At 40.6% G+C, this 25862-nt stretch overlaps 1 protein-coding gene across 6 annotated transcripts in view; it reads right to left on the reverse strand.

Annotated features, from left to right (window-relative positions):
* Nucleotides 1-25862, reverse strand: part of DPYD (dihydropyrimidine dehydrogenase) — a 512239-nt gene that overhangs the window by 314773 nt on the left and 171604 nt on the right. For all 6 annotated transcript variants that reach the window (XM_083620602.1, XM_083620600.1, XM_083620601.1 and 3 more), the window contains 2 exons: nucleotides 24154-24235; nucleotides 20923-21010 (listed from right to left, as the gene is read on the reverse strand). In XM_083620602.1, the coding sequence (XP_083476728.1) occupies nucleotides 20923-21010; nucleotides 24154-24235 (170 nt within the window). The remainder of the gene's footprint in view (nucleotides 1-20922; nucleotides 21011-24153; nucleotides 24236-25862) is intronic.

Genomic DNA, 25862 nt, shown 5'->3' on the forward strand with positions numbered 1-25862 from the left:
CATTAGTGTGCAGCTGTTCTTCCATATGTTCTCTAGGTTTACATCTGTTACAGAGATAATCCCAAAGCATGGTAGTTGGCATGACATGACACTAACATATCTGATGAGCTTGGGGGTTGGAAGTCACTTCTCTCTCCTATTTAGGGTTCCGGGACACTTTTGGAAGGTAATCACAGTTCCTGCTAGAGCGTAACTATGCGCAACATCTGTGATAAAAGAAATCAAATGCTTTTATTGGAGGGGGGGGGTTAAGACATTTTCTCAATTGCAAAGGGCAACAGATAAAATACCTTTTTGCTGTTGTAGGAGAAAACAAGAAAAATAATGTAAAAGCAGACAAAACAGAAGCCAATCTGACCAAAGCCGTTAATTGAGGGGGAAAAATGCCTCCATTCAGCATACTCATAATCTTGCTTTCCTTATTTATTTACAAAAAACATTGCACACTCCAATTTCATTAAAGAAATTACAACAATCACTGCCATACAATTAAAAAAAAATCCCATAAAAGTTAAAACCAGGGATAATTCACTAATAATTGACAGAAAGATGTTTTCTTAATTGCCTGCCTAAGCTTGGCAGCCTAGAAAAGTTTTCAGGAGACATTTAAAGGTTAAAAACAGCAGGTGTTTGCTGAATCTCTATTGGAAGAACATTCCCTAGTACTCGCCCAATGTCACTAAAAGCTCAATTTTGTGTCCATATCAGAAGAATTTCATTAACATGGGGGATTAGCAACTAAACTCCTGTAGATGATCTCGGTGATTGAGTTGGGATACAAGGATGCAGATCCCTAAGGTAACATGGGCCTATCTTGTTCAGAGCTTTGTAAATTAATACAAGGACTTTGAACCTGAGTTGGAAGCCGATGGGTTGTCAGTGCAGATGTTTTAAGAATGGTGTTATGTATTGCTAGCCATGTAACCCCATCAGCAGTCTAGCCACTGCATTCATTCTATACCAGCTGGAGCTTCCAGACTAGGCCCTCAAAGATGAGGGTAACAAACTTCTGACATTTGTGTTTTCCTTGAGTCCAGATTTGTACAACCATGATCTGGGTGAGTCTGCTTTTATGGAACAGGCTAGAGCAGGCAGGGCCAAACTTGGCCCTCCAGCTGTTTTGGGACTACAATTCCTATCATCCCTGACCACTGGTCCTGTTAGCTAGGGATGATGGGAGTTGTAGTCCCAAAACAGCTGGAAGGCCAAGTTTGGGCATGCCTGGGCTAGAGGGATAGGAAGAATATATGATATTGTGTACAGATCTTCATGGGCATAGCCGTGGGGTGGGTAGCTGCCCTCCCATGATCAAGTAAATCAACAGAAATACTTAATGAACTGACCAGTCACGTTGGGTTCTGCCTCCCCTAACAAAAGTCCTGGCTAGGCCCATGAAGATCTCCCCTTGGGATGCAACAGTCTTGGAGTGCTACAACATGATGACCAGACACAGGCCTGATTTGATCTTATAAATTATATGTAGAAAGCCAGTTATTTCCCCCCTTAATGTGACTGATATAATGTGCCTGCATGAATTTTACTTCCAGGTAAATAAAAATGTTGGGAATCTTAGGTGGAGGGACTAAACTCCAGCAAGAAGAAGAAGAAGAAGAAGAAGAAGAAGAAGAAGAAGAAGAAGAAGAAGAAGCAGAAGCAGCAACAAAATAACTCAGGTAAGTAAATGAAAATCCATTAAGACAACAACTTCCCTAAATGCCCATAGTCCTACTTCAAATTTTTGAAAATTTAATATAAACTTCCAGATTCATATTTAGACAAATCCATCCCACTATGAAGCCTGATGAAAGTATATACAAGATCCCTTATATTTTGATCAACATCAATGTTTAGGGTATTTCTGATGGTGGATCATAATTGTGTAAGGTTTTTTTTTCTTTATTAGCCAGATAAAATGTCTGCAATTCATGTACATCATCCTCTAAGCCAGAGAGAGCCAATATGGTGGCAGATGGGCCATTACTTCCATGATTCCTGACCACTGGCCATGCCGACTGCTTCAAGTCCAACAACATGTGTCTACCCCTGCTCTAAGTATCTGACCAGAATATTTCCAATGCGCTCGAGAAACTAGAAATTTAAATTAAATATTCTACCAATAGCTACAAAAACTGAAGTCTGATGAAGTATTGCAATTCCTTGCTTTGAACAGAACGGCAACAATATTGACATGCACCATGGAACAAATTCACCCCAACCCACAATTTTGCATTACTATCACGCCTCAAAAAATTAAGCATTCTTACAGCGTGCACAGACTTGCAGAAAAGCACCTAAAGCAATCTCATCAATCACAGTCATAGAGTAGAAATCCTGTGTTTAGGTAGCTTTAAGATCACAAATTCCATGATGCAGTGCAACTAGGAGTGAAAACCATACATTAAAACTTCTGGGGCTCTTGATTTCAAATAATATATTAACTAAGCATACACGAGCAACTCGGTGAAAGCTTGAGTCAGCTGAAAGATTCCATAGGTTTTCTGGGCAAATTTATTCCACAGGTTCAGGAAAGGAGAACCAAAATTAGAACCCTTTCTGCAGGTTTTGCACTTTAAATTAGTAAAATGCGTGCTCCTGTTTTATTTAGTGATGCTGCCAAGACTCAAAAATAACAGGCATAAAATATTATCATTCTCAGCACACAATTCCTGACTGTATTGCAAATTAAGCTCCCTTGCTCTGCAATTCTTACTCTGCTCATTTAAATGGTGTTATATTATGAGAGTAAATACGGTACCAATATGCAAATACAGTTGGGGGAGAAAACCCTGTTCTATCACTTATATAATTAAGGAACAGGTCCTGATCTCTCAGCAAGAAAGTAAAAATATATCCAAAAGCAAGGTTAAAACCCTGTGCCACATGAAATCTGAAGTCGTCTTCATTTTTAGCATATGGAATCAAATTATTATTTTTTTTTAAAAAGGGAGAGAAGCCTGACAGCAGCTTTGGATGTTGCAAGTGAAACATGAACCTTTGCTTCCTTTCCCCATGACTCTTTTAGGTCTTGTCCAAAGTCATCAGGCGTATATATTTTGCACCTGTATCAAGATAATCTGCATTTCCCAGAAGAATCCAGGTAGGGAGTGGAGCCTAGTATCTATGCGCCATCGCCTATCTCATCTACTCTTGTTGAGTAGACAGCTGTCCTCAGTTGACTTTGCAGAAATGGAGGAAAAGGTCATCAGCCCAGATACCAGATGGAGAAGAAAGATGTTCCTTACAAGAGAAGGGCAGATAGGATGGGTTTAGGCAGCAGCAGGGATTATGTTATAAATTATCATCACGATAAAGGTTGCAGAAGAGTCGGGGTTTGTAGGGTGCAGCATTTTTTCCTGGTGTTCATGAAGTTAATCAGTGCAGTTTACATTTTCGTTTTGAAATAAGAAGGCAGTTCTCTCATCACTATTTTTTTTCTTCTTCTTTTGCCCGATATGTGTCATTTCAATAGCTGAACACAATAAAAACATGAACATTTAAGGAAAGTTACAGCACATTAAGTTTAACCCTCATTTCTGTCTTGGATGATAGATGCAAGAATTCCAACTGAGTTGATTTTATGAACCAGTTAAATGATTTGTATTCAGAACCACATTAAAAAATCCCCATGACAAAGTGCACTTGAACGAAAATACCCTGCTTGTGACACATCCTTTGCAAGTAATGTGTTTTCATTTTTCACATGTTGCATCTCATTTATTTTATTCAGGCACACATAGTTAAATCTGCAAGATACGGCAAGCTCCCAATACCCTTGAAATAATAAATCATTTCTTACAGATGTTTTCACCCACTGCAAAGCTGCCTCTCATTAATCAAACATTATCAGTTTCTATCAATGCCCAGTCCTAAACAGGGAAGGCACTTCATTCTCAGTTCTGACTTTTATTCACTGGCTAGCCCCACGACCTTTCTTTATTACTGGATACTCATTTGAAACATGGAATCCCTTAATGTGTGCTGCATTTTGGTGGGTTTTCTTTAACCACACAAGTGTTTTATAAGGGTGTAATTCTTATGTTTTATGCTACAATTAAATTCACACACATAATCTTAGTTGGAGCTCTAAGTCACAGCAGAAATGCATAAATATTATGTTCAGGCCTCCTTAGGTAGGCCATTCTTTAAAGAAATTGCAAATCCATAAACAAAGCAACTCAAAGATATATTGTTTTGTTTCAAAGTGTGAAATAGTTCTCCGAGCAGAAGCTATGCAATATAAATCTTTCCTTTCTTTCATTTTGGATAAATTATTAAAACTTCATTTCAGAAAATAGTATGGTACACATGATAGAGTCTTATCAAGACAGTTCTTTGGAGAACACAGAAATGTATGTGAACAAAGGGCTATCAGATACAGCATTTTTTTTTTTTAAGAGTAACAGTAGACAGAAATTATTTGAGTATTGGAAACCGTCCCCTGAATAGGAAATAGTTCTTCTAGTAATACGTTGTTTTGATCTTTCCTCATAATGCTTCATATTCTATCACACAAGGAGTCAAGTAAGATAACGAGCAAAACCCCTCTTTCTTCTGAAGAATTATATAACCAAAAAGCTCAATTTTTCGTCCCCAACTTTTTTTTTTGCTTGCGGGTTTTGAGAACAAATATTTTTAATATTAAAATTTAATGTTTATGGGATCTACTGGGTTGCACAATGGCTGTAATACAAGCCTACTTGCATGTTGCTACAAGCGGTCCCCACATGAGTCACACATCGCCGTTGGCATCAAAAGGACAGGATGAGCATCATGTTTGAGGGCACAAAAGCAAGGCATGGATATTTTGTAAACCTTGAGGACAGCCATGTCCCCTCACCCCATACAATTTCCCCTGGGAGCAGCTGAACATCGCTCTGTCTCTTTCAGGGGACATCCTCTATGTGCATTCAAGGTGTTCAGTTGCTACAAGACCCCTTGCTAGCCATTGTGGGCAGCCTGAATAAACAGTTTTAAAGCTAAAAAAAGCAGAAAGACATGAGGAGAAGGCCACAGGCAATGGGGAAGGGCTGATCTGGGTAACAAAGAGACTTGACCTTCAGTCTTCCCTCTCCTTTTGTCTCAACCAGTCCTTGGCTTCATGGGATTGACAGAAATGAGCATGACCTCCTAGCTTCAGTAATGGCAAAACATTTGTATACCATCTGTTACTACTACAGACATCAGAATATTTGCCCCTGATCGAAGACCTTATATTTCCCCTTTTTAATGCAACAAGAAATCCTTAATATTTTTTACAGAAGCAAAGAGTCAAAGACCAAAGAGACCCTGCTGTTATTATTTGGTATACAAGAAATAAAACAAAAAAAGTTATTATTTAATTTATACCAAAAAATTGTTTAATAAACAGTGGCTTTAAAGACTAATCGACCACATCTTTTTGACCATTAAATTGTTATCAAGGATTTCCCCCCATTAAACTCTAATCAGGAAAAGGCCATTAATTAGGAAGGTCTTTGAACAAGTACAGTATTGAGCCACTGAAACTTATTTATAATTTTCCATTATGGCCTATGTTACAGTTCTTCCTCTGGCATAGACACATTGCCTAAAATCAATTTAAATTACAGAAAGGAGGAGTATGTCTGGCAATACCTAGGAAATTAGAATGCCAACTGTTCAAATGTTATGTATCAATTTAATGCCACTCAGTATACATGTGGAAACAAATAGACAATAGACAATGAAGTCCTTTTAATAGAAACCGCTGCCAAGGACAACAGACTCTGAAAATATTTTCTCTTGTGATGTAGCCAGCCATTTTATTATTAGGTGAATATGTGGTTTTATTATCTGGCATGCATATTCTTTTCCTTCCAGTTTTCTAACAGTTCCCTCCCTTAAATCTTCCTGTGAAGTGTACAGATATTGTACATACAATACAAAACCCATCTAGTAAGGGTGCAGACGTTCCCGTAAAACTCCCTAGAAATTATGGCACATATTACACAAGACAGCTCAGGCATGGCTTACAAGAGCCTTTCTATTCAAGTACTGGGCCAGAAAGTCAACTGTTCCAAATTACAGGATGAATTTATGGTGCAGTAATGTAGATCAATGTCATCCGCACAAAGAACTATTTATGATGGATTTGTCCAACATGGCACAACAAAACACATAAAATGCATCACCTATCGCCATCAGGGAAAAAATAGCTTTATGTGCATGTTATTCTTGCTCCTAAACCATTCTCCTGATAATTTATATTGCCATAGAGTACACTCAAAAAGGAATGTTTAATTAAGTGACTAACATCATGATCCTAAACACATTATGTGGCAATAAGTCCCATTGATTTTAGCAAAACAATCTTTCATGTAATGTGTTTAGGATCACTGTGTAAAGTGTCCATTCTTCACGGCTTTCCTTCTCCACATTGACCCAAGAAATAAATAGCCTTGACAAGAGAGAGAAAAGCAATGTTGTTTTCTTTTTTGGACCTGAAGCTAGGAAGCAAATAATGGTGCATAGCAGCTTCTGAAAGCTTGTTCTATAACAGCGTGGAAGTGTTGGCTAAGTAATGCCCTTAAAAAAAGTGATATTGAGGTTTTAAAATTATGCCTATAAAAACAGTGTTTCCTCCTTTTAGCCTTTGCTTATAGGCACAAAGGAAAATAACAAGGAACTCGTGCATTGTTGAAAATAAAAATAAAAATCCTGTTGCATCATGAAACCTAGTAGTTATCTGGTGCAAGCAAAGACAGAATTGAAACTAAGCAAAACGAGATCTTTCTTTGCTGCCTTTAAATGTTCCCTAAAATACTTGAGTCTAAAGCCGTGTCTGTGTGAATCCTTGTCCCACTGAACTTTTTTTTACTCCAAAGTTCAATAGAATGTTTTCTTTAAGACTTCTTAGATTCTGAGAATATTCCCCTTTATTAAGCTGACTTAAAGGTAAAGGTAAAGGGGTCCATTAGGTCCAGTTGTGACCGACTCAGGAGATGCGGCGCTCATCTCACTATATTGGCCGAGGGAGCCGGCGTACAGCTTCCGGGTCATGTGGCCAAAATGACTAAGCCGCTTCTGGTGAACCAGAGCAGCGCACGGAAATGCTGTTTACCTTCCCACCGGAGCAATACCTATTTATCTACTTGCACTTTGACATGCTTTCGAACTGCTTAGGTGGGCAGGAGCAGGGACGAGCAATGGGAGCTCACCCCGTTGCGGGGATTCAAACTGCTGACCTTCTGATCGGCAAGTCCTAGGCTCTGTGGTTTAACCCACAGCGCCACCCATGTCCCTAAGCTGACTTAGGGCCATCATCCATTGCTAATGCTCAACAACAACGACCAGACTTTTAGAAGACATCTGTTTAGGGAAGCTTTAAATGTTTGACGGACTACTGTATTTTAATATTTTGTTGGAAGCCACCCAGAGTGGCTGGGGAAACCCAGCCAGATAGGCAGGGTAAAAATAATACATGATGATGATGGTGTCATACTTCTCTTCAATTGTGTTCATTGTTTTTTTCTTCCCCTTGAATGAGTCTCATTGATGATCCCAGCCGACTGGAGATCACGTACTGAATGGAATTACATCAAAGGATGATTATGCCAATCAGATTTGGCATATAAAGTCCACCAAGAATGCAGTGAAGCTTCCTGTTAAATGATGGTCACACACTCAATGGGATGGCACCACAGCCAATCAGATTTGCCTACAAGATGTCAACACAGCCAATGAAGAGAAATGGCAGATGAATAGGTGATTCTCCCCCACCCAATCATTGGCAAAATATCACTGGAAGAAAGAGATGCCAAAATAGTTTTGGCTCAGCCCTAGTTAAGACATCCAAGAAAAGGAAAATCGAAGGGACAAATGGTTCAAGCACGTTGGGGCACCAAGTCAAGACTAGCTGTGCTGGCTACTGAAATAATTAACCTCAATTGGTTTAAATTAAGTCTGACATGAGCTTGGCCCTTCTACAACAGGATTATCAATTGAGAACTAGACAAGCGGGATAAGCTATAGCAAACTGTCTTCCTAGAGGATTTCCCAGACAACCCTTTGACACAATCCTAAAATCTCCTTCATATATTTGAGATTTCTTTTAATGTGTCAAAACAGCTACACCCCTTACTGGGCAGGCAATAAGAACTTATAGGGGGGAAATGATTGTAGGAAAACATCAGAAGGTTTTCTATTGGGAATAGTACCAGGAAGTCTAAAGGAAGAAGACAAGACATTATATTTATATGCAACAGTAGCCACAAGGCTATTGATTGCGAAAAATTGGAAAAGTGGTATTATACCGACAAAAACAGAGTGGCTTGCCAAATTATTGCGTGTTGAGTCCCACAATGCCACCCCCCAAAAAATTCACACTTCACACATCAATTTTTGTTTAAGGTTTTTGGCATAATTTTGGCCACAACTTTATTCAAAATACAAAAAATGTGAGTGGTTGCTTAGGCATTGGTTATGACTATCTGTCCTTGCCCTCAGGGACAGAGCTGGCCTTCCGGACACCAACGGAAGCCAGCGTGGGAAACAAGTATTGGGTGAGAAAATGAAGCTGGGCAACAGTCCCTCACTTCTCACCCTCATGTTCCTGTGGGGCTTGCACGGCCCAAGTCCGACTCCGGGGACAAGGACGAAAAGAATGGCAAGCCCCTGGATTCCTTTAACGGAATTCCCTTTCCGCATCATTTGGAGGGATAGGCACTTACCCCTCCAAGAACCAATTTAACCAATGCCTAACCGCCAACCTTACAAGTTGTGACGATTTGCTACGCAGTAGGCAAAAACCAAATGGCACCAGCCAATCAGCCAAATGGCAAAATTCCTACCAGGCCCCCGCTCCAAGGCAGACGACCCCATGACAGGCATAGCAAGGTCAAGCGATCAAGAAAAACCACCCTATAAAAGGGAGGGCGGGCGGGTGATCCGGTGCAAAATGGCCAAGAGGACGTCCAACGTCTGGCCCTTGTATTTAAAGACTCTGACCCCTCCTCCAAATTGGCAACAATCAAAACTCCCCAGCAACCCAAATTTAACCACTTAAAGGCTTGGGTTCCTTACCAAATTTGCCTAGTCACTGCAGGGTGGCTTGTTCCCCCAACCGCAACACGTGCTCTCTGTTAGGGAGAACACGCTTTGGAGTATTACAATATATCCAAAAAAATGGGAGAAATTGGAAGGATCTCAAAAGAGAAGATAGACTAGGACTGGAAGCTGTTTAAAGGATACTTGCAAAATCATATTGAAAAATCAGAACTCCTATTAGAATAAACAAGATCCGTTATAAATACTGAAATACTAAATAAGATGGATAACAATGTGTAACAGAAAAAGAAGTAGAAAATTGGTTTAAAAGTGTGTGAAAGAAAGTAATAGAAGTGGAAAGAAATTGCAATTGAGTAGACTGGAGGTCTAACACAAGGGCAGGGTGAGGGGTGAGTGATGGTGGTGGGAAAAGAAAGTAACTGTGGGATTGAGTGTAGGTATGTATGAATATTTTTAAGGATTGTATGAAATGTATGTTTGCATATTCGTAATATGTATGTATTAATGTTGAATTATTTAAATAATAAAATATTTGTGTTTTAAGAAAAAGTATTTATAAAAATACATTTCTACATGGGAAAATTGCTTGGAACCTTTTATTCCTTAGCATGGAAGACACCCGCCAGTAATTGGCACCAGATATCAAGAGATTTTGGTGCATCTCCTCCCCCCATTTTTTTTTCAGTAGTTTCAGAATCCAGGAGCTGCGTCAGGGGGCGGGTAAAATGGAGGGGGGAAATGAGCATGCATTTCAGGAGCCATTATTTAAATTTTGTATTTTGTCACGGCTCATATGCAATAAGGTAGCACAACATTAAAATAAAATTGTCTGGAAGCAGGAAACTGTGGCATCCTCAGCTGTACCGGGTCAAATGAACTAAACTCCATGGCACGTTAAGACCCCAAAATAGAAACTCTCTTTGCAGCAATACATTTGGAGTGGGCCTGTTTGGGCCTTTTGGCTTGGGGACCAAGTGGATGGAGTAGCTTAGGGATCGGCTTGCTAGACCCAAGTCAGATTTTGAGAATGCTCCTGATGGCAAGTGGTTGTAACATTTAGGTATAGCATAATAAAGGAATCACTGTGCTCCCCCCAGCTCCATTACACAGCCGTAAGATTATCCGCTGCTTCATGTGAAATTTTATACACATTATTTAAGAACAGAATTGTCATTTATTTTAGAATGCCAACATTACTGACATTTCAGTGGGTGGTTCCAGGGCTTATTTGGCTCTGTCAGAAACTAACATCACCAGGGTGAGCATCTGCAACTGGAAACTCTGTTGGCAGCAGAGATTGGGCAGTCTCTCCACTCCATGAAAGGGTGCTAATCCTTCTTATCCTAGGTGTGAAAAACTTCATTGACCTATGTATGTGACAGAACTCCTAAGAAAAATGAAACATCTCCATGATTTGTCACAAAAAACAGAAATCATAATTCCTTCTGCAAAGATACCCCAGAACTTGCCGCATTAAGAATTTTGTTGTCTAGTCCCAATTCAAGACAACACTTCTCCTTTCTGCTGGTACACTGCATGCATTTTACAGACAGAAATGAAACACAACAATTATGTTAATGGACAGTCTTCCATCCAGGCCGAATCACTGTCATCTTTCAAAATGCTCCAGATCAAAGACTTTCACCTGCATCCTCATTGTTTAGCTTGATCATGGGGCTTTGCCTTCTCTCCCTTGGCCTCCAAAGAGGCCCAGTTCAGAAGCAATGCTAAAATATAGATTAGTGCTACAGGCACAATATACAACAAACCAAACCTGCCTCCCTTCTAGTTAGTTAAGAAAACTAACTTCACAGCACACATAATCCATGTTTTGAAGTTGGCTTGCTCAGAAATTGACCAATGTTCTTTTTTAAAAATTAAAATCTATTTTATTAAAGTTTTTAGTAGATTTTATCCATATAACCCAAATAACAAAACAGAACTTTGTGAAATGGCAATATCTGACGTGTATGTAGCACAAAGTAGCTTTGAAACTGAAATGAAATGCTGTAGAGGTCCTTCTGCGAACTGCATGGGAGAAGGGAAGGGAAGGGATGCATGTACAGTGGTACCTCGGGTGAAGTACTTAATTCGTTCCAGAGGTCCGTTCTTAACCCAAAACTGTTCTTCACCTGAAGCACCACTTTAGCTAATGGGGCCTCCTACTGCTGCCATAGCATAATTTCTGTTCTCATCCTGAAGCAAAGTTCTTAACCCGAGGTACTATTTCTGGGTTAGCGGAGTCTGTAACCTGAAACGTATGTAACCTGAAGTGTATGTAACCCAAGGTACCACTGTAGTAGAAAGAAGTTTCACTGTTTATTATTATAGTTCATACACATAGCATGAAACAATGTTTCAGACCACAACTCCCATCATCCCTGACCACTGGCCATGCTGTTTGAGGCTGATGAGAGTTGGAGTCCTACACATCCGGAGAGCACCAGTTACAGAAGACTGGTTTTGTGTTAAGTCTGAACCAGCTCAACATCTCAGTGTTGGAACTTTTAGCAGACGGATCTAGTCACATGTACACTTCAAACCAAATTCTCCATGCTTAATTTAAATGGGGGGAGGGAATCTAGGGTTAAAATGCTGCCCAAACAAAAGCTTTGTTGTTGCTTTAAAAGAAAATGCTTTAGTGCAATCTATTGATTAATCAGTTTGGCAGGAAAATAAAGCAAGATTGCCATGAAAAGAGCACAGATGCACAGTGGCCCCCCATTCTGCATGCTCCTCATATTATTGCTCAGAGATCTCTCTCTTCCTGGAGAATCTCAACTAGTGCCTCCTGCAGAATGTAGCCATCGCTTCCTCTTTCTTTCTCGATCTTATTTATTTATTTATTTAGCAGAAAATGTAGCCATATTGGGCAGAGAAGATGTGAAAAATGCTTCAGATGATCCTACCCTCCCACTCTCCTTATGGGAGGTGAGAAACTCAGTAGGGAGGTTTAGAAGGGATGGTGGAGGCTGGAATGTACAGTAATAATGAGACGACAAAATTGGCATTAGAAATTATGTGTGTATATGTATTCCTAAAATACTTGTGCTGGCCTCTGGTCAAAAAAAAGAGAAGAAGTCCATATGCAGAAAATATCTTCCAAATTTAGTTTATTAATCAGGAGCAAGAGGCACAATTTCTTTCTGCATCACAAGCAAAATGAACATCTGTTCACTTTTTGTCACATAGGTTTTTAATGCATGTGGGTGGGTGTGAACAGAGCCCTTGATATGTAATATTCTTCCCATCTGCACACCAGGTGGCACTGCATAGTTAATCAGAAGATAATAATTGGCACTAGGTGATTACTTACTTTTTAGGGATAAGGGAATAAATCAATCTTGCGACATAAAAAAAATAAAATAAAGTGCACCAATGCTCAGACTTTTAATTTCTCTTTTGCTGCCCAATTTGGTAACGATCAATGAGATTATCTGATGACACTATTGTTTCCAATGGTATGTTAATTAGCGCTGAACAAATGCAATTACAGAGAGGATCTTTCCATGAATGGTTTGATTTGCTCTTTCCGATATAGTTCTGTAACCTTCAGCTACGGAAAATTATATAGCATTTGAGCAGGAGGGAAGGGGGAGAATGTTGTCTGTGCATTCATTTAAAAAGGGCTACCTAGGACACAATAGGATTCACTGCCACACAAGACCTCTAGGCAGCTAAGAAAGGAGTAACAGGTGCTATAGCAACATCACAGCTATATACAGAGGGAAGAAATAATGGGCCCGACAAAGCCAGCCGAACCCCCATGAAAGCATCTCACAATTTAGAGTTGCAAAAAGCTGCCCGATAACTGCATTCCCCCCCTGCAAATGTAACCATTCCTACAAAGACTTAAGCTGTGAATGACTCGAGCAACGAGAATTCCAGCACTTCTGTAGGCAAAAGGAGCTCCTGAAACTCACTCAGAATATTCATCAGCCTGGCTTTCTTTATTGCCCTTAGCCCCTTTCCAGCTCTGCTCCATGCTTCCTCTTCGGTGGCCTTTTGCAATAGTCAAGTGCTGCAGGAATGCGGCTCTGATAAAAACCGCTAGCACAGAATGGTTGCGGCCGTGCAAGTTCTACAGAACAAGAGAAATGGAACGAGTTAACAGTCTCTTTGCGGAGTCACAGTTTTGACTGCATTATCCCAAGAGGAACTGCTACCTCATTGCTCTCCTCAGACCTCCAGGTAACCGAATTTAAATGAATGGTATTAACTTCTTCCTACTTCGACTGACATAGATTAATTCTGAAGTGTTAACACCCACAGTTACCTTTGTTTTGCATAAAGACGGGAGAGCCATTTGGTTCATATTTTAATGCAAATGTAACCTGAGTTGCGGGGACTCGGCTGGCACTGTGGGTTAAACCACAGAGCCTAGGACTTGCTGATCAGAAGGTCACGATTCGAATCCCCACGACGAGGTGAGCTCCCGTTGCTCGGTCCCTGCTCCTGCCAACCTAGCAGTTCGAAAGCACATCAAAGTGCAAGTAGATAAATAGGTACCACTCCGGCAGGAAGGTAAACGGCGTTTCCGTGCGCTGCTCTGGTTCGCCAGAAGCGGCTTAGTCGTGCTGGCCACATGACCCGGAAGCTCCCTTGGCCAGTAAAGCGAGATGAGTGCCGCAACCCCAGAGTCGGCCACGACTGGACCTAATGGTCAGGGGTCCCTTTACACTTTACATAACCTGAGTTGCACTTGTGGAAACAAAATGGGAACTGAAACACAGGTGTCCTTTGAAATTTGAGCTTCCATTTTGAGGTGAAGTTCCCTGAGTGAAAAATGTGTAGAAAACATGTATACTCTCTACACACTTATGTGTACATGAGTAGCACGCGGATAGGGCTTATGGTGACCCACAAAAGAAGATAATTTATGAAAACAACTGCAAAGCCATTATTTTTTTTAAGAAAAAGTGAGCAGCCAGGAACTCCATGAAATGCCCATCTAGTTGTTGTTATTGTGGATATAAGTATTGTGTCTGTCATCTAATCAGCTGCAAAGCTGGCCTGTGGTCTTCTGTGAAAGAAATACATAGCTATGGTGGCACAGCTCAGAATGGCCTGCCCCCATCAGTATCTCATTTCCCTGCAAAGCTGAACAATTAAGGGAGAGTCCTGGTCAATCTAGAAATGCTCAAGGGAAAGCTTTGATGTTTAAGCAGAATAAAAGTTTCTGGGAAGTTTAATTGGCCAATTAGCGGAGTGTGTGTGTATGTGTGAGTTTGTGTGTTTAAAAAAACAGGAAAATATTTCTGCTTTTAAGTAAAGGAAATCATCCCAATGTAGTTCAATGCCAATGTCTCCCACAATCAATCATTTTGAAATATAGACACACTGGGCTTCAGGCAGCACAATGGTCCTTCTGTGTCTGAAGAACGAAGGAAGGAAGGAGGGAAGGAAGGAAAACCAACTGGAATTCAAAATTAATTATAGAAATGAAGGAGCTAGCTGTAATTGATTATTTCTGGGGTATGTGAGGAGTGATGTTATTTTAACTAGGTTCTGCGCCTCCCATGGCATTTATTATCACTGATTGTTGTATTTCACTCATACACACACACACACCCTACCTTATTGATTAATTTCTAAAGTTTGTGGCATTTTCCTTTAATAACTGATAATGAAAGTGACGGCAATTACACACAAGACACATGTAGCTAAGAGTGAATGCCTACAAATGTCGTTTTGAAATCAGGGTCTCCAAGCCATATATTTTAGGTTCCAGCATTTGCTTGTTTAAAAACACCAATTAGGTGTGATTAATCATAACAGAAGCTTTTAGGCTAACAAAGATTAAAAGCAGGTGATTCCTTAAAGCAGGTAGTGCCAGGGCACATTGTATAGTTGTTACCTGGTGACAGCTACAAAAATTTCCTGTAGTGGCTTTATCTGCACAGAAAGCCACTACAAGCAGCAAACAATTGAGGATTTTGTTCAGTTCTTAATAGTGGGATGAATAAAGTTTCCCACTAGCAGTGCTTTTTTCAGGGAATATTGTTAAAAAGTGTGGTGCTTACTGCAACAATATCATGTTGAGTACAGACACCTCTCTCTCTTTTGGTTAAAAAGTGTGACAGTTACTATACCAACTTCATGGCACCTGTTTTTCCAGAGAGAGAATAAGGACTGCCCACTACACACTATTGGATGTGAATGTCTCACCACATAGAGCAATGCCCATTATATGAGATGAGGGTTGGTGGGAATTCTGACCTTCTGACAACTGAAACACCCCCAACACAATGGAAAACAAGTTTGCAAAAGGAAAAAGCAGTTGTGATCTCCAGCTGGTAGAAAAATCAGCTCCCTGTGTTTGGGATCTCATTTGCCTGGACCATGGTGACATCAACAACCAACACAACCATCACCTCTATTTCACTCTCCAGTGTAAATGAATATAAGAAAAAATGTATCCCAATGAAAGAAAGCAGCTGCAGATTTGAGGATAGGGTCCAAATGGAATGAGAGAGAGGGAGAAAGCAGGGGAAAGGTAAATGAAAACACTGGGAAGAGAAAACCAGGCTTACCCACCCACACAGCTGCAGTTAAATTTCCATACATTGTCAATTTCCAGCACTCTGTGGTCAACCACTTTCATGTCCAAGGGCATGAAAACTACCCTGGAGCAAACGGCTGTTCACAGCAAATCACTCTCTGGTCATCTTAACATATCCTTTATGTCAATAATAACCTAAGCATTCACTGTAGACCAATCGTCCAATGGTCACATGCTATAGCAAGTGTGTTCAAAGCAAAAGGGGATGTTTGTGGCTATCCCACAAACTCCCTTACACAAGCACACATATATAGAATACAGGAAGCTCTCTCACACAGAGTCTGCATATATTGTCTGCCTCTCTCACTCACTCCTCACACACACATCCCTCACACGCACTAAAATGATGAAAATCATGCACTCACTTCTTTCCCTGCTTCCAGATTTCCAGAATTATTTTTTACCATGGTAGTGGTACATACAGGACAGAATCGTTTGCAGCTCACATGTCATAATCCTGGCCTTTCCATTATTGCATCTGCAAGCTCGTTCTCACCCCAAGAGGGATTTTGGTTTTGAAAATAATCCTTCTAGCACCACTGGCCACCCTTATGCTGGCCCACTCCAGAACAGGCTTTTAGTGGGACACTTCAGTAAGAAGGAATGGCAGGATTGTCCCAAGTCTCTTGTTCTGGATCTGGAACTGCAACACAATCGGTGCTGAAGGTGGCATTTACTTTCAACCAGCAACCATGCTGCAAGACATCTGGGGTTGGTTTGGAACCTGAAATGTTTGGTGGGATACATTAGGCTGGGCTGTATGGCACTGCAGTTGGAAAGAATTTCGGTTTAAGCATCTTCTTACAGTACACCAATGCTTTGCTTCAAATTGCATCCTTTCAGTGCCAAGATATATGGAATAGGGGACGAGGCAAGTGCTCTGCAATGGCACTGGAATATAAACAACTAAGCTACACATTGCTCCTCAAAATCGGTACAATTCACCACCTCTACACTGCCAAGATACACCCTTTCTTGTTGCCTTTCAACTCTATGAAACTGGTGGGTTGTCTTCAAAACTTGCTGTGATATTTTTCATTACCAGCACCATCATCAATCACACTAGTACTAGGAAACACATGCGTAGTGGCTGTACCAATCACACTGGCAGCAACTGGAGTAAGCAACAAAGAGGCATGGACAAACTCACAATAGGATTCCTCTAGCAATAAAGCTCACATGTTTCATAATGCAACAAAGGACTAGGACAACAACCTTGCTGGCCACAGGCATTCCATCCTCCCCATGTGGATTTGAGACCATGTAAAAGTGAAGGTGCATGGAACAGAAGTTGTAAGCATGAAACATTTATAGCATAGCACAACACCACAACGGCTCACTTAATGCAACTGTTAAAGTATCAACCTTTGTTTCCCATTTCCTGACTTTTTGGAGGTTGAGTCACCTTAATTCTGGTCTCAGACCTTTGGTTTGTTTGGATTTTTTTTTTAAGAATAATTGGATAAGTATATTTTGTTGCTGCAGGAACCTGTCCACAATGCACTTTCATACCTAACTGGACAGAAGTCCTCATTAATGCCAACTATGGGGGGCAGGAATTGATGCCAGGGAAATTCAAACTGGGAAATTCATCAGTTCAATCCATTATTCTCACCACAGTCACCCCATTTTCACTAGTGAAAACAACTGCTGTTTTGCAAATGTAAAAGAATGGCAGCTACTCAAGGCAGTCTTAAATGCAGGCTATGATCATGGAATGGATTCATCATAAAGGCAACGTGAGTGAGAACAGCTATAGCTCAGAGAGAAACCACCTGTTTTGCATGTATAAAATTCGGGTAGTGGAACCGGGGAAAGAACTTCTTCCTGAATCTCCGGAGAGTTGCTGTCATTCAGAGGAGACAATAATAGGAGAGGTGGGTTCAATGGTTTGACAGAGTATAAGGCAACTTCTTATGTACATTCCACTATGAGATCAGTATTAACACAGCAGGTCAAAAGGAAAGGAGCTCTTGATTTCTCTCTTCCCCTCGCAGACATTATTTCTTGTCTGTACACCTCACAAAATCCCAGCTGTGCCTAGCCGAGTAATCTCAGAACAGAGGAAAGATTGCTGATAGTTTAGCCTAGCTCACGGTTACAGAGACAACCAAAGCTCTTTATGTATTCCCACCTAACTTCTGGGATTTCCCCCCCTCCCTGAGCAAAGGGTGGGATGAAGAATGAAGGGTACATGGTTTGTCAGATGGATTAAATCAAGAGGGACGGTAACCTGGCACGTTGCCTCATGTACAATTATCAAGAAATATGACCCCATGGAAATTCCTACGCGTGGAAGGTCTCAAACAATGAGAGGATTTAGGATTATATAAATCACAATGGCCTGTAGTATAATCACATGAGAGAACAAACCTGGAAAGCTTATTATACTGAATACCCAGATGGAGAACAACAGTTGTTGCTGTACTAAGAATTACCACTCTTGTAATCAATAACAAGGAAAAAAGAACAGTTGGGCAACTTGTTTCTTATTATGTTCACTTAGGCAACGTCTAGATCAATAAAGAGCATTAAGTCTCATACCACTCTTGGCTCTGCATACTCAATTTGCTGAGCGTATGCTGGGGAGGGATTTGGTTGTACATTCACAATTTTTTAGCAGATAAACATGCATTCCACTTGGAAAGCCATTGTTTAAATGCCGGGCAATTTTTTTGTAGCATATCGAGACAGCCCAAAAAAAAGGGGGTCTTGGTGAAGTATGCTAAATATATATTTTTAAGAAAATGAAAAGCATAACCAGAGAGGTTATTGCTTATTGCCCCTAATTTCTAGTAACACTTATTGTTCCTAAGGTTGACATCTAGGCCACCTTCAAGGAAAAGAAGCAATTTTGGAGTATAGAAAATGTGTGTCTGTGATGTTGCCCATATACCTCAACATCTGCTAAGATCAGAGGAACTTCAGTATTTATGCTTTCTTCCTATTTCTTCTTCAGTCTGCTCACTGCATGTATTCAAAGTGCTGGTTTTGACCTATAAAGCCTTAACCGGCGCAGGACCACAATACTTCAAGGACTGCCTCTTTTCGTATGAAACTACCCAGACCCTGAAATCATAATCTGAGGCCCTTCTTCATGTGCCTCCTCCTCAAGAGGTTCGGAGGGTGGCAACACAAGAAGGGGCCTTCTCTGCAGGGCCCCCTGTCTGTGGAATGCTCTCCCCAGGGAAGTTCGCCTGGCTCCTTCGTTATACACCTTTAGTCGCCGGGCAAAAACATTCCTTTTTAACCAGGCCTTTGGTTCACATCCTATGCCCTGTTAAAATGTGTTGTTGTTTTTTGGTGGTGGTGGTGGGGCTATTGGGTTGTTGTTTTTATTTTTATTTTGTGGTTTTATAACCTGATTTTATTCTGTGAACCGCCCTGAGACCCCTGGGTATAGGGCGGTATAATAATAATAATAATAATAATAATAATAATAATAATAATGGCTAACCAAACTGGAAGATCCAACAGCTATTTGAATGATAGTGAAAGATAGCCACATGTAAGATAACCATGGATCTCTTGATCTGGGCATTGTTTTCTATGTATGGTGAATATTGGAAGTGAATGGATGATTCCAAATGGGGAAACCAAGCCAGATGGGTGGGGTATAAATAATAAAATCATCATCATCACCATCACCATCATCAGCACCATCACCATCATCATCATCAAATTTCAATGTACGTAGACATGTGAGTCATTAACGTCAAAACAGCCCTGCTCTCTCTTTCTAGGTAGTCAATTAATGATGCTTTTGTCATGATGGTTTTGGGAGATTCCTTCTACCTTGTCTTAATGACAGGTGCATGGAATTTGCAGGAGGTACAATGCAGGGACATGATGTATCCCCATGACATATTATAACTTTTGCACAGTTATAACCCTATGAGTTCCAGTTCCAGTTTCAATTCAACAAATTTGCACAGAACGTGCATAAAAACAGCATACTTTGTTTTTAAATGATGCATACAAGTGTTATAGCTAGCATTGCCGCAGAAGTTATTCCTGTGCAGGGAAAATGCCTCTTTCAGATAATACCTGAGATCTGCATTCATAAGCACAATATTAAGAATAATGGATGGGATCCATTGGGTGCCTTTGCATTCGTGGAAAGGCTTTTGATCCAGCAGACACTTTCACTAATAGAAAAAAAAGGGAAGGCATTTTTGCAGATTCACCCTTGCCCCTGAAGCTCCTCATATCTTCTTCCACCCCGTTCAGGAGGGTCCCTCAAGTCTTTGGAGCAGGTTGTGGGAACTGAAAGGAATTGGCAAAAACTGCCTTCCCTGTTCTTCCACAAGTAGAGATATCCACTAGATCAGGCACAGGCAAACTTGGCCCTCCAGATGTTTTGGAACTACAACTCCCATCATCCCTTGCTAACAGGACCAATGGTCAGGGATGGTGGGAGTTGTAGTCCCAAAACATCTGGAGGGCTGAGTTTGCTTATGCCTGCACTAGATCAAAGGCTTTAACATGGGTGCAAATGTAATAATTGGGTTATACCCTTAAAAAAATACTGCCAAATCACCTTTAGTCTGTTGAATCCAACTAACTAGTTTACCAAATGCTTAATCTCTGCTTTCTCTATCTGCAGACAGAGCTAAAGTCTTGAACCAGAAGCTTGAAAAGCACATGGGCAGGCAGAACAGAGCCCACAAAAATAATAGTGTACAGCCCTTAAAATTACAATTATTGTGGTTTTTTAATTATGTATATTACTATCGACTCACTCACCGTAGTAAACATTAAGGGAAGGGCAACTGAAAAAAACAGTATGTTCCCTGTGTGTGTGTGTGTGTGTGTGTGTGTGTGTGTGTGTGTGTGTTTTTAAAGATAATGTTGATCCTGCAATCTGCTGACATTAATTTAGCATAAATAAGTCCCCTAAGGATTTTGTTACTTAATGATCATATTGAGATCTTGACTAAATTAGTGACATCTATTAAATAAAGTGCTCCTTAGGAATGTGATAATTGTACTAGAACATATTGATTCAGGTTTTATTAACTCTGTCCCTAATATAACACAGCAGCCATTGCCAAAGCCAACACCGTTTCATACTTCCACAGCCCCAGAGAAATATTTCATGTAGGTAATCGGCATAATTATATATTGGGGAAAGTGGTCGGTACCAGAGAAGGTTGCATTAAAACTAGTTAGAGGATGGTGAAAGCTCCTCACATGCTAACGGTACCACTTCGTGAGATTAGTGTTTAAAGGTCTTTTGCTGAGACACAGGAACACGGCCCGTTTATTACAGCATTAATCATACATACAATGCTTCCAGTAAAACCAAGTACAGAGGAAGAATGATGAATCCCTACCAATTCCAATAAAGATTGCTTTGTAATCATCTTCCTTCAAGGCAGGGAGCGTCAATCCTTCTGCCGAAAGCCCTCTGCCGCAAATTATCTGAAAGATAATATTAGGAAGCTCATCATCACTTTATCAGTCACTTTTAAGCTCAAGACATTCAGAAGCTTTGTCCCGGTCATTCAATCAATCATTTTAAGAAAATATAAAATTCCACTAAAGGCCAAAGGACTTTTTTTTTTCTTAATGTTGTTGACCCTAGACTTATATCTGAGCCAAGACTGCGAACATATAGCAGAAACTGATTAAATACTTTTGCTGGTTCTTTAAGCCCACTTCTAAATGCAATTCAAAGTGCTGGTGCTTACCTGAGTGGTGTGTGAAGAAACCTGCTCACTTTCTATGGTGGGCAGTGTTGCGGCTAAGCTGCAGGCCATGCCAGTGATCTGACGATTGGCAGGGCCAGATAACCCAGCTGCTGGCAACTGTCCAATGCCAGCAGGTCTTGGGCAAGCGTTCTCTGTGGGTGGCCCCAACTGGCCAATAGGCATAATAATAATAATAATAATAATAATAATAATAATAATAATAATAATTTATACCACGCCCATCTGCTGGGTTTCCCCAGCCACTCTGGGCGGCTCCCAATAGAATATTAAAAACAGAATAAAAGATCAAACATTAAAAACTTCCCTAAACAGGGCTGCCTTCAGATGTCTTCTAAAAGTCCGATAGTTGTTTATTTCCTTGACATCTGATGGGAGGGCGTTCCACAGGGTGGGTGCCACTACCAAGAAGGCCCTCTGCCTGCTTCCCTGTAGCTTCACTTCTTGCAGTGATGGAACCACCAGAAGGCCATTGGAGCTGGACCTCAGTGTCCGGGCTGAACAATGGGAATGGAGACACTCCTTCAGATATACTGGGCCAAGGCCGTTTACGGCTTTAAAGGTTAGCACCAACACTTTGAATTGTGCTTGGAAACGTATTGGGAGCCACTTGGGAGCCACTTGGGCCCACTCTCAGGAGGGAATAAATTGTGGCCTGCCCCAGCTCTCCTCCTCAGCCTTCACCGGACACCTTTGCTCCTGTATAAACTGGCCTAGGTACTGAGGTAACTTTGAAGGCCCTCCTTCAGGTGGCGCTGGCATCTGAGGTTAGGCAAGCAGCATCAAGAGTGCTGTGCCCCATTTATGACATCCTCACAAAAGCTGCCCTGGTACCAACTTTAGTACTGTGCTTTTTTAATGTAGTATTTTACCATGCTATATCACTTAGTCTCAAAAATAAAAGGACCGCCAGTAATCAGAGCATGAGGTCTTGCTGAACTTTGAGTCACTCCGTGCCCTTATACTGCTTTCTCCTCTGCTCATGCATTTCTAAACTACATGCAACTTGTTCCACTTGTTAATGTCCATTACTGTCATGGTTCTCTTAAGCAATGTTTGAAGTTGCTTATTGGAACATGGTGAGAAAGGGCATAAAGAAAAGTCAGCACCAAGGTGGACTTTAGGATTTAGAAGGATGTATCTGTAATAAGAATGGAATGCACAGATAAAATATGGAATTTGCTATTACAAGATGGCCACCAATTTTGGTGGCTTTAAAAGTGGATTAGACAAATTGGTGGAGGAGATGGCTAACACCTACTATTCATGAGGACTATATGGCCTGCTTGTGGACTATCTATGAGTATCTACTTGGGCACTGGAGAAAACGAGAGGCTGGACACAGAGCTCTCGTTATATTCTTAGGAAAAGGTGTGGGTTGTTTTGATTAGCAAATATTTGTATTTGAGGGAGAATGTGTAATGATTTTACTGAGACACCTACTGCACACTGAAATTCTAAGAAGACCCTGGACCGCCAACCAGAAGGATATATCCTCCTGCCAGTGACTCTGTGTCTTACCACCTGGTTTGCTTTTGTGAAAAAATATTTTAAGAAACAGGTTAAAAATAAATAAAAGCTTTATTCCCATCCAAGCTGGGGACAGCAGCACAAGCACATACATACACTGCATGTGTTGAGCCGTCCGCAACATTGAAGTGAATGGGAGATCTTTGCTAATATGGAAGCTGAAGGTATATATCCAAGACCCTTAATTCTTGGTTGAGTACATGTTAAAAATCATCTTTTCCCCCTCTGTTCATTTAAAAGACGTTGTATAACTCATAATTATGAAATGATAACCAAAGCACAGTTGCAATCCTCCTCAAACAGATACTTTATATTCACTGGGAACAAAACATAAATCATTCTAATTTATCATACAATGATGTGGATTACACACACACACTTGGGGTGGTGGGATTTAGTATTCTTTAAGCCTAGTTCTGTAACTTTCAAAAACCCAAATTATTCTTAGAAAAAGAATTACATGCATAAATAACTTCCAGTGCTCAAGACAATATTGCATTCTTCATCTGAGAGCACCGCAATTACTCTGATTTTGCCGAGGAAAGAGTTCTGTGCGGTGGATATGCAAAGAACTGAAAGAGATCTCTCCATCATACTCATTAAGGACCACGATAATATCAGGGAAAATGAAAGGCTTTGGAAGTATTGCATCTTAACAGTGTGCCAGCATATACTTAATAGTTTTATTATCCTGATATTAGCTCCGTGCAAATGATCACATATGTACATGGACAACATTAAGTATGATAATCAATTTAAAAATATATACCACAAAACACGAATAGGCGAGTCTTTTCAAGGAAGTTTAACAATCATGCAGGGTTTCCCCCCCCAAAAAAAATGTATTATTAATGTTCCACTTAGTTACTGTAAGAGACAGGTCTTCCCCCCGAGATGATATCTGTACACATTGTAATAAAATGGAAAGTGTCACGGATTAATGTTTTTTAACTAATATTTAACTTGCATAAAAGGAGGAAGAGGGGGCTGGAAACAGCAACACCACGACGTGATTAAAGAAATCAAAACCTTCCAATAGCTACACTGAACCCCTAAAGCAATTTAGGTATTTGTTTCTTACAGACAATTAATCACATGCAGGCAAGCCAGATGAGAACTATTGATTGCCCTTTTCCAAACTAGTGGCATTCAGACAGCAGACAGACAAATGCCCTGAGCAAGAGAAAGCATCTTCCACCCTCTGCCTGGTGTAGCTTTTAATTGTTCTTCACTAATGTGCATGACATTTTGCTGTTAATCTTTGGCAGAGCTCGGCTCCCTTTTTTTCCTGCGAGCTATACCAAAGCAGTTTATATTTTTCATTACCTTCACTCCGAGGTCTTTCATAAGCTCAGTTTCGAAATGTACTACATCATATGGCAGCCGGAACTGGGGGATTTCAGATGTACTAGAGAGAACAAATAGAATAGAGCTGATGAAACATTTCCCAGCTGTTTTACAAAAGAGAAGGCATCCTGGAATATTAAACATTTAAACACACAAGCACAGAGAGACAGACAGGGCATACTTAAAGCATCTAAACACAAAGTAGGAAGTGCATCTTAAAACTTGCGAAAGCACGGCTAATCTAATGAACAGACAGCAGATACCCATGCTGGCACCTGTGGTATAAACTCAAGAAAAATATTTGAACCCATGTAAAAAAATAAGGCATGCTGAAAAATTATATGGCATGCTATATAAAAAACGCCACTTAGAATAAGTAAATATTGTATAGGCAAATGAAGTTTATATTTATCTTTTACCTAAAAGCAAAATATGCCCATTTAAACCAAAAATATTATACAAAGACTTGCTAAAATTGAATATGTAAGGAAAAAAGGGTAATCACAAATCTCCAGTCAGGCACAGAGATCGGGTTCAGATTGGGTCTAATGCAGGTCACTAACAGTTGTATATTTTTGAATATAAATACCTCAGCAATTTTCAAAGGGTAAGGGCAGAAGTTTACCGTAATGCTCCTGAATAGATTGGAAATGTTATCTAGTCTCCCCCCGCCCCAATTCATTTGCTAAGAAGTAACTGGCACATGAGTTTCACCCAACCTGGGATCAAGATTGCAAACAGTTCCTTGTCCTCCCCTTTACCTTCTTTCCTGTTTCCATAATACACACAGGTTCCACTTTCCAAATGCTCACTAGGCATAATTTCACTTATCCAAACATATAGGATTATGCAGAAACCTCACTAAACACACAGCTGATACACATATCTAAACACTTCCTTGTTTGTGCTTTGCTGGTCAATGGCAGCCAATTTCCAGAAGAAACCACAGAGAAAATCCGGTTGGGCGAGAGAAAGATCAGCCAAATCAAAAGATCAGGAGAGATCGAACATATAAGTTTTTCTTTTGTCTCTCATTTGCTTGTTGGCTGCAGTCATTTTAGGAAAACCATGGTGGGAGTGGGGAGAGTGATCATGGATTAGAAATGTTCCCATAGGAAACAATGGGAAACATTGGCTCATTATGGGAACAATCACCTAACAAATGATTTCCTGGGATCACATTGTGTTCAGAAAGTGTGACCTGCAGGTATCTGTGTTAATAGAATATTTCCTTTCCTTCACCAGCAGTTATTCACAAGCCCCCAAAACAAAAACAGAGATGAACATACCCAGGTAAAAAAGGTAAAGGTAAAGGATCCCTGGACGGTTATGTCCAGTCAAAGGCGACTATGGGGTTGTGGTGCTCATCTCAGTTCCAGGCCGAGGGAGCCGGCGTTTGTCCTCAGACAGCTTTCCGGGTCATGTGGCCAGCATGACTAAACCACTTCTGGTGCAACAGAACACCATGAAATGCCGTTTACCTTCCCGCCGCAGCAGTACCTATTTATCTACATGCAGTGGCGGGCTTTCAAAATGCTAGGTTGGCAGGAGCTGGGACAGAGCAACGGGAGCTCACCCCGTCGTGGGGATTCGAACTGCTGACCTTCTGATCAGCAAGTCCAGGAGGCTCAGTGTTTTAGACCACAGCACTACCCGTGTCCAGGTATCCCTCTTCTAGACCAAGCCAA

Source organism: Podarcis filfolensis, assembly GCF_964270895.1.
Source record: "Podarcis filfolensis genome assembly, chromosome: 6".
NCBI classification, from domain to species: domain Eukaryota; kingdom Metazoa; phylum Chordata; class Lepidosauria; order Squamata; family Lacertidae; genus Podarcis; species Podarcis filfolensis.